Source organism: Saccopteryx bilineata, chromosome 1 (assembly GCF_036850765.1).
Source record: "Saccopteryx bilineata isolate mSacBil1 chromosome 1, mSacBil1_pri_phased_curated, whole genome shotgun sequence".
NCBI lineage: Eukaryota > Metazoa > Chordata > Mammalia > Chiroptera > Emballonuridae > Saccopteryx > Saccopteryx bilineata.
The window spans coordinates 341,970,107-341,986,851 of NC_089490.1; the positions used below are offsets into that span (position 1 = coordinate 341,970,107).

A 16,745-nucleotide genomic window follows, 5' to 3' on the forward strand; every position below is an offset into this window, starting at 1 on the left:
GACTGGGAAGCAGAGAACCCAGGTTCAAGACCCTGAGGTCGCCAGCTTGAGCACAGGTTCATCTGGTTTGAGCAAGGCTCACCAGCTTGAGCCCAAGGTCACTGGCTTGAGCAAGGGTTCACTCATTCTGCTGTAGCCCCCCCCCCCCAGTCAAGGCACGTATGAGAAAGCAATCAACGAACAACTAAGGTGCAACAACAAAGAATTGATGCCTCTCGTCTCTCCCTTCCTGTCTGTCTGTCCCTACCTGTCCTTCTCTCTGTCTCCGTCACACACACACAAAAAAGATATTCTTTGATTTTATTTATTTATTTATTTTTCTTAAGGGAGAAGAGGGGAAGCAGAGAGACAGACTCTTACATGAGCCCCGACTGGGATCTATCTGGCAAGCCCACTATGGGGTGATGCTCTGCCCATTTGGGGATGTTTCTCCGTTGCTCAGCAACCAAGCTATCTTTAGCACCTGAGGTGAGGCTATGGAGCCATCCTCAGCACCCATAGCCAACTTGCTCCATCCGGGCCATGGTTGTGAGAGGGGAAGAAAGCAATAGAGAGAGAGAAGGGCGAGGGAGAAGCAGATGGTCACTTCTCCTGTGTGCTCTGACCAGGAATCAAACCCAGATAATCCGCACACTAGGCTGACACTCTACCACTGAGCCAACCAGACAGGGCCTAAGATGCTCTTTTAAAATGCTTCTCATTATGAAGAAATGTTATCCCAAGTTACAAATCCAGGTGTCAGGCTCCACATTAAGCTATCCACCCTCATTTCTCTCACCAAAGTCAATGTTCCAGAGGGGAAAAGCCTACCCTAATAATATATACACAGATTTAAAACTCCATTTAGAAGTACAGTGGAGACCACCTTCTAACTGACTTTGATTATTAAAAAAATTAGTTACAGGACTGATATGCCAAAGGAAATCAGGAGGTGGGAGGCTTGCTCTCCAGAGCCCTGTAACAGTGTGTTTTCTTGTAGCTATGGAAATGGTACCTAGCAACAGGCATTTCTCCCTCTGTAGCTCCCAGCGCTAACCAACCTGTGTGTTTTCCTGCCTCATTGGATGGTTGGTACAGGTGAAGGAAGGGATCATGTGTCACACATGAGAAGCTAGCCCTTTGCTAAGTGCACACTTATTTATATAGAACTGCTTTAAAGAGCCTTGTGAATGACGTTGACACGTGGATACAAGTGCCGCAAAGAAAGGAAATCAGAAACTGTGCAGATCTTTTCACCAGCATTTCCCCTCCCCTCTGGGAATGATAGGCACTTTACCAAGCCTAGAGGTTGTTCTGCCAGGACAGTGCTGGCTGCTCACCCCAGTGGAGCAGTTTGAACAGACTGGTGGTCCCCAGCCTTGAATATGAAGGGCAAACAGTGGGCCTTACTAGGCTTAAGTACTTCCTCTGTGTACAGTCACTTCCTTGAATGTGCGCTTTGTGGCAGTGATCTGATCAGAAACTGCATGTTTACTCTAATCAGGACTCCATGGAAGCCTGTCCTGTACGTTTTGGCATTAAGTCCAAGAAAAGTTTGGGATTTGGAGTGACCGGGACCTGATTATGGATCTTGTGTGATGAAGGGTGCAATTACAGACAATTCTGGAGCCTTGGTTTTCTAGAGATACAAAATTAGATTAGTAATACCTACTGTGATGCTATGTTCTGAGATGCCTAATCTATAAAATGGGGTTACTAATAACATCTTCCGTAAAATGTTCAGAGATTAAATGACATAATGAATGTGAATCCTCCAGCATTAGGTCATACACATGGAACGATATGAATAAATGGCAGCTTTTACTATTTTAATAAGAGTCCTAATTATGTCTGTCTCCTTCCTTCCCTCCCTTTCTTCTTCACTCCTGTGTACCAGGTGCTGGGGACAGAAGTGAAAGCCATCATCTCTGCCCTTAACAGAGGGCCTCCCAGTGGCCTAACATGGCAGGTCCGTGGGTTTTATTCCCTCCACTTGAGGCTCAAGGAGACGAGGCCTTTAATTGGGAGTGCAGTGCTGATGAAAGGATGCACAGGAAGATGGCTCCACTGCCCTTTCAGGATATCCTGCTGCGACTTAATGACAGGGCCATTTACTAGGAGCTCCGAACTCAGAGTCTAGAGAAGGCTCAGAGTGGCTCCAGCCTCTGCCACCGTGGCACCAGTGCATCTGTCTCTGCTGTGCCGCGAGGGCACGGCGGGGCCCCACATGTGTGAGTGCGGGCGTAGCCCGTCCCCTCACCACCAGAGCAAAATCTCAGCATGGCCAGCTATCCCAGGAAACTTCCTCCCTTCACTTTCTCAGTGAAAACCTTCACAGGCGGTAAAAATGACACCAGTGATCTGACACCAACAAAGAGGGCCCCCCACTGGCCGATATTTGAGTAAATGTCAAGCACCATTATAAACTCATAAAATACATCCTTTTTAAAAAATTTATTTATTGAATTTTTAGAATGAGAAAGGGAGAGAGAGAGATAAGTTCTTCCACTTATTTATGCATCGGGTGATTCTTGTACGTGCCTGACTGGGGATAGAACCGACAATGTTGGTGTATCAGGAAGATGCGCTGTCCAACTGAGCTACCTGGCCAGGGCATAGACTACGTTCTTTAATCTTTATAACAATTCATGGGCTTAGGTATTATTGTCACCATTGTATAGAGGAGGAAACTGAGGCTCACAAGAGTTAAATAACATGAGCCAAGTGACATAACTATAAGCATGAGAATCAGGAACTCAGGACTTTCTGGAGTCAAAGGCTGTGCTGCTCGTAACCGCTACATGTCTGTCTGTGCCTTTGGTTTCCTTGTCTCTGGGACAAGCACAGTATTGGGAGTGGGGTGGGGAGAGGTCTGAAAACTGGGCTGAGGTCACTCCAGCAGTTGGTGGAGGTGGCCAACCTCTAAATTAGTTATGTACAGAAGAGGTCTTCGTAGAGCCTGTTGGGTGAAAGGTGCCCAGAAATGACAGCTTTCTTGTTCTATTACTGTAGTAAGAGCAGTTTATTCTGTACAAATTAGATTCCGGCTGCGGTTTCCCCTACAACTTGCCGTGTCACCAGTTTTCAGTGCCTGCCAATTAAACTGATATTTCTCCTTCGCATTGATGGTGGGTGTGCCTGTCTCCACTCCCGTGGCTCACTGCACTTGAGGCTCTCACTATGCCCACCCAGCCCACCCGGATTCACAGAAATATTGAGCAGCTAACTATCAGCGAACCCTTGCTAAAAGGCCTCCCTTCCCCACAGCATTGCGTGGTACAGAAAAATGATTAACTGTGCCAGACTCCATTCTCCAGAAAACACTTAATCTGGGGGTGAGAGACAGTGACCCTGATTGTTGCAGTCAGGTTTATCTGGAGACAGGAAGAAAAGCAATATATTTACTTGATTTAAAATTAGCCACACGTAGTCACTAGTGGGATCCTGTCAGGTTGTTTTATAGTGATTCTGCTTTTAAAAACTCTTTTATCCATTGGGCAAATATCTCTCATTTATAAGGCTGTCAGCTAATAGGAGCAGGATAGGAGAAATTAAAGAAATTTGCAGTTGGCAGGAAGGGGGATTAGGGGAATATATGGAAGGAAATAAAAGGTGACCTAACAGAGCTGGCTTTTAACAAATCTTACAGCGAATTCAAGAATTAGGACTGTCAGTTTAGCAAAATGACAGGGATGACAGCTGCCATTTATTGAGCTTCTACTATGGGTCAGACATGGTTCCAAGCAAATTGCATACATTAATTCATTTAATCCTTTGAGGTGGATATTACTGTCTTCATTTTGCACAGGAGGAAACTGAGACTCAGAGAGGCTAAGTAATTTTGCCCAAAGTCATGAAACTAATATATGACCTAACTCTGCCTTGGAGAAAGCTGAACTTGAAGACTGACTCTGCCAACTTCTTGCGTTTATGTGGTTTTGATTGTGAGGATCAGCCATGCCTGGGGGGAAGGAGGGGGGGCCTCATGCTTTGTCCTTGAGAAGAAAGCCCCTTAACAAACCATCTCAAAAGAGCAATCCTGGCTATGCTGTCAGCAAAGGCTCTGACCTTTTTTTTTTAACTTAATTTCGGGCATTGTGACCCACCAGCAGTGTGATAAACCAGGACGAGATCCTGGACTTTGTAACCAGTCGGATCTGGGTTCAAATGTGACTCTCTCTTTTCCCATCTGCAAAGTGTCTTTGAGCAAGCCATGCAGCCTCTCTGAGACTCCGTTTTTTTCATGTATAAAATGAATTAGAATTTTCTGAAGGTGTAAGTAAGGATTGAATGAAATAATGTACAAGTTCCCCTTGCCTGAGTGTCTGACGTGTGGCCTGTGTGCAAAGTTAGAGTCTCTGCCCTCTGCTCTACCATCCTTCTTTTCTACCGATTGCTCGAGGCCAAGTTGTAGAACTTCCTTTTTAATGTAAAACAGCATTAAAGTGAGTTTGGAAACTAGTAATGGAAATTTATCCATAGCCCTACCACTGCTCAAAGCCTGATGTCATTTTATCTATGCCTTCTCAGATTCTTTTTTATTTATATTTTTTGTATGTATATTTGGCTTTATAGAGATGCAGTCAGCAAAACATGCAATTCTGTGTCCTTTTTTTCCTTAACATTATATTATAAGCATTTGTGCTCATTGCTGGTTGTCATAGTTATTTTTATAATGTGATTACCTTGTATTCCATTCATTACTTATATCATATTTTAGCTAAGTCATTTCCTATTTTTAGACATCTAGGTTGCTTCCTCTTTTTTTTTCTTTTATTCTTTTTTTTATTTTTATTTTTACTGCTACACTACAGTATACATCTCTGTATATAACTTCATGGTTTTGAACTTTCAAATGTTGTAGCTTTGTAGCAAAAGCAGGAATAGAACCTCGGGGATGAAACTGTGATATTGGTTTTGTGTTGTCTTTTGTTTTTTTCCCATCAGAGGACCATAAGTCAAAGAATTCAGTGATATATATATATATAGATATTTATTTAATTACTTACTTACTTATTTATTTATTTATTTTTGGCATTTTTCTAAAGTGATAAGCAGGGAGGCAGAAAGACTTGCGCATGCACCCAACCAGGATCCACCTGGCAAACCCGCCAGGGGTCAATGCTCTGTACATCTGGGGCATTGCTCTGTTGCAACTGGAGCCATTCTAGTGCCTGAGGTGGCAGCCATGGAGCCATCTTCAGCACCCGGGCCAACTTTGCTCCAATGGAGCCTTGGCTGCAGGAAGGGAAGAGAAAGATAAAGAGAAAGGAGAGGGAGAAGGGTGGAGAAGCAGAGAAACGCTTCTCCTGTGTGCCCTGGCCAGGAATCCAGCCCAGGATTTCGACATGCCAGGCCGATGCTCTACCACTGAGCCAACTGGGCAGAGCCTCAGTGATTTACATTTTAAACAAGTGATGCTATTTTAAAAAAAAAACAAAACACTAATATTTGATGACAGAGAAGTGGGTACCTGTGCAGCTGAGTTGATTCCCATTGCCTTTTGAAACCAAAAAAGCCGCTGAGTAAAGAGTGAGTTGTGGTGATAACCATCTGTAGTCAGTACCTGGAACTGCTAATTTACAGATGCGAGTGGGGGGAGGTCTCCTGTACTTGTACTGGGGACTCCTGCATAATGACTTTGTTAATTGCCTCCTGCTGGCCAGGTGCTGCGGGGAGCCTTCAATATCTGGATGTCTATTGAACATTTTTCTTTAAAATGTCAGGATGGAGCTTGCACTTTCTCAGCCATCTCTCTTGTCTTGCTGGGCAGGAAAAGGCGACTGGAAAATGTCAGCCCTCAGATCAGATTGACCAGAGCTGAGGGAATAGGAGCGTTCCTCCAGCCGGCCTTGGCTTTCAGATATCATCAACTTTCCAACGTGGGTGATCTTGTGAAGCCCTGCCTTTCCACAGCCTTGCCCTGAACTCTGTAGTGTTTTTCACCTTTTCATTGAATTACAAACTAGTTTAAAGGCAAAACCAGTATCAAGTTTCTTATTTATACCACTTTTAGTGTACTCAAGGAGTCTCACACAGTTATAAATACAAACTGCAGGGTGTCATTTACATAATCCTGTGATGTACATTGGTGGTGGGTAGTTACCATGCATTCCTCAGGAAATGGGGGATATGGTGATTAAATTTATATTGTTTCCTTCCGTGGTCTGGTCCATCCTCAAAATAGGCTGGAGAGGGGACCGTTTCTATTTCTTAGCTTTTTCTGGATCCGTGGCTGTTAACTTTTAGATCATTTGGAACACAGGCTTCTGACTCTAAAACTTGCCTCAGTCTTATCCCAGCTCTGTGGTGTTAGGTAGCTTACTTGACCTCTCTGACTAAATCATAGCTTGGTTTCTATTCCGGTTTCATTGTATACATTCTCCAGCAATGTTTTTCAACCTATCCTTATGTGAAGATTCAACTGAATAATGTAAATAAAGTATTTGGTATTGAGAATCCACTCAAATGATACCAACTTTCGTGTTGCTCTTTTTATTTTGATTATTATCCAGGACAGAGAAGAGTGGGCATGCTGAGAGTGTGTTGTATCTATTTCTCTTCCTTCTCTCTTCCCCTCCCCTAGAACCCAGAACCATAAAATGAACCACCCACCAAACTATTCAGTAAAACATTGGAGCATGACTTCCGTTTAAGACTCTGGATCACAGATTAAGGGTCCCTTTTATTTTGGCTTTAAGATAGCATCACTAGAGCTTCGCATCTCGGACTCCACACCATCCTGCTCCTCTAAATCCTCCCTTCCAGCTGTTCTCAGCCCAGTGTTGGTGACTCTGCTTTCTACCCTCTCCACCAGCCCCCAGCACCAGCCTCCTAAATTATTTCTGAATGATTCATCTTGCAGAGGGTCCCAGTCTGAGTTGGATCCAGAGCTTCGCTTTCCCAGGTGGTTTTCAGGTCACAGAGACTGACTGGCCTCACAGCAGCGTGGGGCCTCTGTTTGTCACTGCCAGGGTAGAGCCGAAAGGGAGTGCCGACATGCACCTCTAAGCCTTTGGTCAGCAGCCTCCCCTGCAGCTGGGAAGCTCCTGCCCTCCTTACCTCCCCAGGGACACCAGCTCTTGTGATCATTTCCACCTGTAGCATGATTTCTGCTGGGTTTTCTCCCCCTCCCCTCCTCCAGTGTATTATGTTAAGCAAGGAGTTGCTTTTGCATCTTGTTAAAAGTAAGAGAAAGCTTTGACAGTAAATATGTTTCTCTTCACAAACCTGTGAGAGTTCTGTTCATTCTGAGATTAGTTCATGCTCATGACCTTTGAACAAGACCGCGCTTCTGCACACCTAGATGAGATCATTGATTCTAGCGGAGAAAGAGGCGCTGCACATTTAACTGCATATGTCTAAGTTGTCCACAGTTCACACAATTTCTCCATCACCTTGGAGATGCCAATATGTAGACTAAAACATAAGAAGGTAAGCAGAAATGTAAACTTGGAAATAGCCAAGTATTTACTTCTTCCAGGCAAGTTAACTTTTATTAATATCTACAGCTCCACAGGGGTAGTCAACAGCAGGGTAAAGCATTTGAGTGTCTGGTACCTAAAAAGTACTCAATAAATGTGAGCTACTATTTGATCATTATCATCAGTGTCAGAATCCTAATGCCTAATGCGTATAAAACAGTTAATCCCGTATATGCACCATTTATAAAGCACTTTGCTGTATTTTATTTTATATGATACAACAATCCCTTGAAAGATTTTTATCCCCATTTCTCAGGTGAGACTACTGTGGCTGGAAAGTGGCAGGTTGGATTTTAAATCCGTTTTCTCACCATTGGTCCCTCACACTTTCTCCGATACCACGGTCCCTGAAGAGAAAGCATTGGGTCCAATTCTGTTTCCGTTACCACAGTACACACGGACTTGTGGCTGTTCCCTGAGTAGCTTGTGTTTGGACTAGAAGTCAGGAGGATGTGCTGGGTCCCAGCCTCCTCTACAGTGTTTTATGTCTTGAAGGCAGTCACACGGCTTCTCAAGACGATCATCAATGGACCCATCCACAAACTGGGGTCAGGTAACACAACTTCCTAACTCACAGCACCCAATGTTGCTACCGAAAAGGGCACGTAAAAGACTTAGAGGCTGCTTGATGTTAAAAGGGATGTCTTTGTAACCTCACACACCTTGCTAGATAGAGCTGGTCAGAGAGTATGGTGAAGTGGGTAGAGCCTGGGCCTTCAGCCAGAGAAACTGAAGGTATATGATCTCAGGTTTGAGCAGTTTGAATTCCAGTCTAGACTCTGCCACTTGTTAGCCACTTAACCTTTCATATATTAATTGATGTCATTGTGTCTTAGTTTCTTTTCCTGTAAAGTAGGATCATTAATACTCACCTTTTAAGATTGTTATGAGAATTAAAGGAAATACTACATTTACTGCTCTTAACTTAGCACTATGCCTGGCATATGATAAGCATTCAACAGATTATAGTTTTATAATTATAATTTTAATTAACTTTCTGTGCCGTAATGTGCCCATCTGTAAATTGAGTTTCAGGGCGGTCATGAGAATTAGATGGAATGCATACAAACTACCCAGTGTGTTGCCTGGCACATAGTGGGTCCTCAGTAAACATAATTACTATGGGCCTTCATATCTCTGTAGATCCTCCCCTGTGTTCTTACGGCCCATTGGGTAGTTCAGTCATCCCATCCTTTGGGCCTTCTAGTCGTTCTGAGTAGATTTTGTTGATTACCTGTCTTCCATACTTGACTGGGAGCTTACTGAAGCAATGCTGTCTGATTCAGTCTGGCTCTCCAGAATCAGCCAGAGATTCCAGCATAGAATGGGCTATTAGTAAATATTCAGGCCCTGGCCGGTTGGCTCAGTGGTAGAGCGTGTGGAAGTCCTGGGTTTGATTCCCAGCCAGGGCACACAGGAGAAGCGCCCATCTGCTTCTTCACCCTTCCCCCTCTCCTTTCTCTCTATCTCTCCCTTCCCCTCCCACAGCCAAGGCTCCACTGGAGCAAAGATGGCCCGGGCACTGAGGACAGTTCTACAGCCTCTGCCTCAGGCGCTAGAATAGCTCTGATTGCAGCAGAGCAAGGCCCTAGATGGGCAGAGCATCGCCCCCTAGTGGGCTTGCCAGGTGGATCCTGGTCAGACGCATGTGGGAGTGTGTCTCTCTGCCTCCCCGCATCTCACTTTAGAAAAATACAAAAAGAAAAAAGAAAGAAGAAAGAAAGAAAGAGAGAGAGAAAGAGAGAAAGAGAGAAAGAGAGAAAGAGAGAAAGAAAGAAAGAAAGAAAGAAAGAAAGAAAGAAAGAAAGAAAGAAAGAAAGAAAGAAAGAAAGAAAGAAAGAAAGTTCATCAGCTGAACAAAGGCGTGATACTACATACAAAGTGTTGTGGGAGTCCAGGCCCTGGAGTACTTAACTCTGAATGTGGGGAATCAGGGTAGCCATCCCAGAGGGTGAGTGTGGACCATTGCCAAGGCTCAAGTCTTGAATCCCCAGAAAGGATTTATATAGATGCTTGTAGTAGACTTTGGCAACAGGCTTCCTAGCCTTACCCAGTATTGTGTATTTCAAGTGACTGTGGTCATTCTTCAGCATCTTATGGTCCCATCAAGATTGTTGCACAAGACTATTCAGCAATTACACCTTGGAAAAATATTTTTTAAACAAATATGTACACATGATACAAAACCAAAATGTATAACAGCTATACAACAAAGAGTAAATCTCTCTTCTGTTCTTTCCTTAGTGTCTCTTTCCTCCATAGGTCACAACCACTGTTACCAGTCTCTTTCATATCCTTCCAGAAATATTATATCTATAGATAGAAATGTTGGCTTTTTTCTTTATTTGTTTTACCCAAATCTGGTAGTATATCAAATATGCTGTTCTGCATGTTATAATTTTCCCTTCAGAAAAATACATACAAAGAGCTCCCTCACTCTTTGTTACGCTTGCATGGTATGTTGTGTGACCATAGCTTCTCTAGCCCCTATTGATGGACTGGTTTCTAATATTTTGCTACTACAAACAGTGCTGCAGTAAACAACCTTAATGCTAAGTCTAGTACATCATTTAGTATGTGTGTGCCTGGAGAATATATCTTGAGGAGAAGTTTCTAGAACTGGAACCTCTAAGTCCCAGGGTGAGGGGTATGCGTATTTTAAATTTGCCAACTTTTGTCAAATTGCCTTCCCTCCGATTTTTGCCAGCTTTTGCTTGCACAAGCCAAGTATGAGACTGCCTGTTTCCTGCTCTCTGCCAATACTGTATATTTTCGACCTTTTTTCATCTTTGCCAAACCATATGTGAAAAATAGTATTTCAAAGTTTAATTCACATTTCTCCCACTATGAGTGATGTCAGGAGTCTTTTCATATAATTGAGAGCCAGCTGTATTTCTTCTGTAAATTGTCTGTCCCTGTGCCTATTTTCCTACTGAGTTGTTAGACTTTGCTATTATTTGTAGGAGTTATTTTTATGTTAAGAAAATTAACCCTTTGTGATATAAATTGCAATTTCCTCCCTAAATTAAAACACAAGTTCTAGACCTTCTGAAACTCCCCAGCCCTGCCCCCTCCCAGGTCCACTAGACTGGGAGTCCTCGAGGGCAGGGTCCGTGCCTTGGCCATCTCTGTGCCCCCTCCCTGTTCCCTATGTAGGGCTCAGCACTGCAAGAGCTCTCTTCAGGGGCTATTCGTTGACCTGAACTGACCTGAATTCCTGTGTTCCCCACCCCGCCTGCCCTCCCCTATGGCTCGGGAGTTTCATTTCCACCTCCAGCAGAAAAAGATGACTTTTCTCATTGCTCACCACAGCCATGCACCTGTTTGGCCTAAACTGGCACCTGCAGCCGATGGAGGGGCAGATGTATGAGATCACGGAGGACACAGCCAGCAGTTGGCCTGTGCCAACGGACGTCTCCCTGTATCCCTCAGGGGGCACTGGGTTAGAGATCCCTGACAGGAAAGGCAAAGGAACCACAGAAGGTAGGGTTGCTATGTTGTCCGTGTCGTGAGTCCTCTGTGTCTGCCTTTGAACCAAGGAGACCTCCATGATGCGTGTCATGTGCCTGACTCACAGCTCTATGCTCTGGCTCTTCCTCCATCCCTCTGCACTCCACGCCGGCTGCCAGTCCATCTCTGTCTCCATCCTAGATCCTTGTCACTGAGCTCATAACAGGGCTTGGGCAGGGCTCATAGTGCTCTGTGGTATCCCATTTCATGCCTCGAGGGAAGCATTATGGGCTTGCATACTGCTGGGGTGGCCATCTTCAATTTTGTGGCATCCAGACAAGCTCTTCTGGGGTCCCCTCAGGGGGTGAATGGGCATCTTTGGGAGTGGGGCTTGGTGAGGTGGGGAGATGGTGTGTTGTCATTGAAATATCACTGGAACTTTGTGGCTCAGTGGAAACACCAGTACAGGTGTTCTAGCACTTACCAACCATGTGACCTCAAGCAAGTCACTTCATTTGCCTGATCCCTAGTTTCCTTATGTACGATAACAACAATCATTAGTGTTTGTACAATGTGTATGTTTCAAAGATTTTTCCAAGAGTATTTCACATTTAATCCTCACAGGGATTCTGTGAGGTAAGTATAATTACTTATACCCATTGTAGATGCAAAAACTAAAGATCACATTAATTAAGTGACTTGGCCAGAGTCACCAACCGGTAAATAGTGGGGTTTGGAGTTTGAGCCCAGGTCTCTGTGACTCCAGGGCTCTTGCTATCTCAAGTTACCCTTCCTGCTAGCCCTATGGTTACAAGATCCTGAAGGAGATGTGGATGAGAAATCCCATTGTATAATGAGACACAAATGTATTTTTCTATCACTGATGGAAATGGTGGTGACATTTGGAGTTTGGCATTTTTAAATGGGACATCATTAGACCTATGTTCTGAATTTCTTAGGGATCTTTCTTACATGCCATCAACACAGATTCTTTTACTGTCAGCTAATAGTGACACAAATTCACAAAAATTGGTTGACCAGGAAAGATGTCTGAGCCCATGGGCCAGTCTGGAAGTCATCCTGGGCTGTGTGGCCATCTGTTCTCCTGCACCGCTATGAGCTGCTTTATCGCTCCGGCTTACCTCAGTCAGCAAAGTGGTCGTAGCTGCCTCCAACCCTCACTGCCTACATCAGGGGTCCTCAAACTTTTTACACAGGGGGCCAGTTCACTGTCCCTCAGACCGTTGGAGGGCCAGACTATAAAAAAAAACTATGAACAAATCCCTATGCACACTGCACATATCTTATTTTAAAGTAAAAAGACAAAATGGGAACAAATACAATATTTAAAATAAAGAACAAGTAAATTTAAATCAACAAACTGACCAGTATTTCAGTGGGAACTATGCTCCTCTCACTGACCACCAATGAAAGAGATGCCCCTTCTGGAAGTGCGGCGGGGGACAGATAAATGGCCTCAGGGGGTCATATGTGGCCTGCAGGCTGTAGTTTGGGGACCCCTGGCCTACATCATCCCTTTCCTCTCAGTTAACATTGAGGTTGTGGCTTCTGAGCTTCTCTGACCTTTCAAGAATTTGCCTTTCAAGAATCAGTTTGGTTAACAGAGCAGCGTATGCTTGTTGGCATATCTATTCATGACCTCTGGAATGATGATCTTGAAAGCCAAAATCAACTTTTTACCTGTGGTCACCTTTAAGGGAACTGAACAGAGGTTATTTTCACAAAGCCAAATAAGAGCCTCTGCCTACTATTTGAGAGGCAAAGCCCCATCTCCTTTACAAAGATTTGAAGACTTAAAACCTTGCCTAATTTACACTTATTAGGATATGGAGCTCACACAAAGGGCCATGGAAAGAGCTCTGGGTTAGAAGTCAGGAGCCCTGAATTCAAGTCCAGCTGCTGCCCACTGACCTGTGATGGCACCTTAAGCAAATCCCTTGAATAGACCTTCTGGGCTTCATTTTCCTTCTCTTTAAAGGGAAGTTATTGAGCTAGATTATCTCTAAGATCCATTCTAATTTGCAGGCTGTACGTATGAGATTAGTAATAGAATCATCATATGACTAAACAGATGGCTCTTCTGAATTTTTTTTCAAGTTGGCCCTGTCCATGGTTCTGCTTGTTGGCTTGTGATGCCGAAGCCACTTTATCGTGCCTGATGCCATAGGTGAATACCGTAAAATGAAGACTGTCTTTAGATCAGCACGTACAAATGCAGATTTACGATATGTTTAACCCTAGAGCTATTGATAAAGAGTCTCATTTAGCAGAATGCATTCTCTTCCCTCCATGATCTCTATCAAGAATTCTTTAAACAGGAATTGGATGTATCTGAAATCTCTCACTCTAATGAAATTAAGTTGTGGGTTGTTTAGGAAAGGAGCAGGAGGTGCAGATAAGAGACAAAATAAAATTGTACCAGCTTATTGGTTTACTTTAATTGGAGTATTTTTGCTTAAAGAGATTATCTGTCATTACTAATGCAAATGGAAATCCTGTGTCTAGACCCCTACTGCAGTGCTGGAGAGTGGTCAGCATCAAAAACAATTACTGAGACCAAAAAAAAAAAAAAATGCATCAGTCTGAAAAAAAGAGGACAAAGTTTTCTATAGTTTATGTGAGACCACATTGTTCATAATGTCTTTTTGCCCTGGTCAAACCAATGTCTATTCAGTTTATGTTTTTCTGTGATGTTAAAACTCTAGTTCCTTAGACACATCTTGAGGAGGAAAGTTGCTAACCTTGATGTGAGTGCATATTTCCTGTCTCTTCTGAGAGTATCAAAGAGGACAGCTGATTGCAGAGCTGGGATTAGAGACCCTGTTCCACAATGATGGAGGAAGCAGTGGGGTATGACGGGAGAGGATTCATGGGCCTAGGGGCCAGCCCACTGTTTGTTCCTGGCCCTGCTATTTATCAGCTCTGTTAACTTGCCAGTTACTCCATCTCCTTTGGCCTTAGTTTCCTCATCTGTTTAACAAGGATGACACTTATATATTTTTTTCACAGGCTAGTGGTGAAAAAGCACTCAACAAATATCAGTTCCTTTCTTTTTGTCAATTAAACATCAAAGCCATTCCACATCAGTTGTTAGAATCTCAGAAACCCAAACTAACATTTCATGCTCAGAGATCCTGAGTAGTTTTAAAGGATACATATTGTCTAATAATGGAAATGAAACACAACAAACCAGTATCTTAAATGTTTGCCTTGTCTTTGAGAATAACATCAAACTGCAGTATGTACTCTATTTTCAAAGTGACTAGAACCATTTCAGGGTTGTCATAGGACAGAAACCAAATACAGCAGTGTTTTCAAGTAAAGCCACAAGAACTTATGTTATGCATTAATGGAGGAGGTGGGGGAAAGCGATGAATAAATAAGCATTTCTAATGGTTGAATTGGTGAGCTAGGGATAGCATTTTCTTCTTTCTGCAATGAAATCAAAATTGCCCATCAGTTCAAACCATGCAAATTGCTCCACGCAGGCTCAGCTGGGCTCTCCAAAATGAAACAGCTTATTTTGATAACCAAATAAATTTCAAACAGTTGCTAAGGAAACTAAAGTATTCTTTGTGCAAGTTATTGCATTGAAAAGAACCAAAAGAGGTGGAAGGCGGGGAGAGAATATTAGCCAGTTAGGAATTTAGAACCTATGTAGCTAGAACTCAGCTGAGCGAAGTAAAGGCTGGGATTGGACCGTGCATGGAATTTCAGTTCTTCTAAATCTCTCGTGTTTTACTGAGCTATCCAGTCATTTCAGAAGTTTGTAGAAAAGTTTCTTTTATAGACGTGATTGTGTTTTTGCACAGCATTGCGATAGGAAGCCTGAGTTGGTTTTTGTGTTGTGTTTTTTTTTTTACAAAGAAAAGGGCGATTATCAGTAGAATCTGCCTTGTGAAATTAATTGTACTATTAGTGGTTTCTAATTCTGAGTTAAGTACTTTGTACTGTTGTTAAGCCTCTGGGGACACCCACTGATTGAATAGTGTCCTTCTTAGCAATGTTTGAGATGCTGACGGTCACCTTTGACTTTGAGGCCTGTTGGTTGGAAGGTTCCTATTTCATAAAAATTGTCAACTTCTTGTACCTCAGGATGCCAGGAAGTCCATCCATGGGCCTTGGATCCATCTGGTCTGGCCTTGATGTGTAGCCTGCTGGGACTGTGCATGAAACTGGACCCTTGCTTTTTTTTTTTTTCATTTTTCTGAAGCTGGAAACAGGGAGAGACAGTCAGACAGACTCCCGCATGCGCCCGACCGGGATCCACCCGGCATGCCCACCAGGGGTGACGCTCTGCCTACCAGGGGGCGATGCTCTGCCCATCCTGAGCGTCGCCATGTTGCGACCAGAGCCACTCTAGTGCCTGAGGCAGAGGCCACAGAGCCATCCCCAGCGCCCGGGCCATCTTTGCTCCAATGGAGCCTTGGCTGCGGGAGGGGACGAGAGAGACAGAGAGGAAAGCGCGTTGGAGGGGTGGAGAAGCAAATGGGCGCTTCTCCTGTGTGCCCTGGCCGGGAATCAAACCCGGGTCCTCCGCACGCTAGGCCGACGCTCTACCGCTGAGCCAACCGGCCAGGGCTGGACCCTTGCTTTTAAAGAGGCTCAGCACACTCTGCCACCATTGAGACCGTCTTTGCAGAATTATAATTGTTCATTCATCAATTCAATGCTCTAGGAAGCCACAGTCTAATAAATAAAAGAGAACCCCAAATGGCTTCATCTCTCAATGGTTTCTTAAGCATTCTGAGCCTCAGTATATACATTTTAATAGTGGGAGAACTAACTGAAGGTGCTCACCATATAGTTGGAGGTTAATAAACGATCGCTAAAACTACTACCTCTATCTTCATTACTATTACTACTACTAATGATACATTATTATTACTAGTCATTATTACTATTACTGCTACTAATGATACATTATTATTAGTCATTATTACTATTACTACTACTAATGATACATTATTATTATTAGTCATTATTACTACTACTGCTGCTACTCTTATATTCCAGGAAGTACTTAGGGATACAAAGAATTTTGTGCACAGGACTTTCTTCTCCAGTTGCCTCTGCCCTCCACCCTCTTTCATTCCTCCATTATTGGTGGCTTGTGCTCTGTAGTAGGGTATGTCTGTCCTATTGCTCACAGTTTGGTGCTCAGAATTAAGAGCAAGGAATCTTGGGTTGTAGGATCTGGAAAGAGGACACCAGTCCGAGGTTTTTAAAAGAAGGAAAGGATGGGAGTGGTTTCGCTCAGAACAGCCCCCAGCCAGCCAGTCTCCCATCTCGTGCCGCTCTCCCATTAGGCAAAGGCACTCGGCAGGCTCTAGCTCTTTCTCCTGAAAAGCCCCCATCTCATCCCTGTGGTTAGTCCCGGGGACCACAGGGAGCCAAAGGGGAGGAAAAATAGAGGTTAAATTCCCAGATGGGGATCCTCTTCCCCTCTCAGACATTGCCTTTAGACTGGATGTGACCTCTTCCCCGAAGATCTGGACAGCACAACTTACGATCCAAGGTCACTTTTGAACTAAAGCTCCAGAATGGCCCTCAGCCAAAATAGTTCAAGTCCTGGGTGGGGGTGGGGTGCACTACACCAGAATTACTATTTTGATTTCATTGTATATACACCAAAGACATTTTTTTTCCTCCCATTTGGGCCTCCTTAGGTGAAATACTAGAGAGCTACAAATGAACATTCCCCTTCTGTCCCTCCCTCCTCTGGGGTAAGAGCCAACTTATTCATGCCTCTGGGGCTCCCAGACGCCAAGAGAGAGTCTCTGGGCTTAGCCCCTGACCTGTGAGGCTAGA

The 16,745-nt window shown here is 43.9% G+C and overlaps 1 protein-coding gene across 2 annotated transcripts in view; it reads left to right on the top strand.

Moving 5' to 3' along the window:
- The window catches only part of TENM4 (teneurin transmembrane protein 4), an 813,415-nt gene that overhangs the window by 588,389 nt on the left and 208,281 nt on the right, over positions 1-16,745 (top strand). For both annotated transcript variants that reach the window (XM_066249328.1, XM_066249320.1), the window contains one exon: positions 10,776-10,946. In XM_066249328.1, coding sequence (XP_066105425.1) covers positions 10,776-10,946 — 171 coding nt within the window. The remainder of the gene's footprint in view (positions 1-10,775; positions 10,947-16,745) is intronic.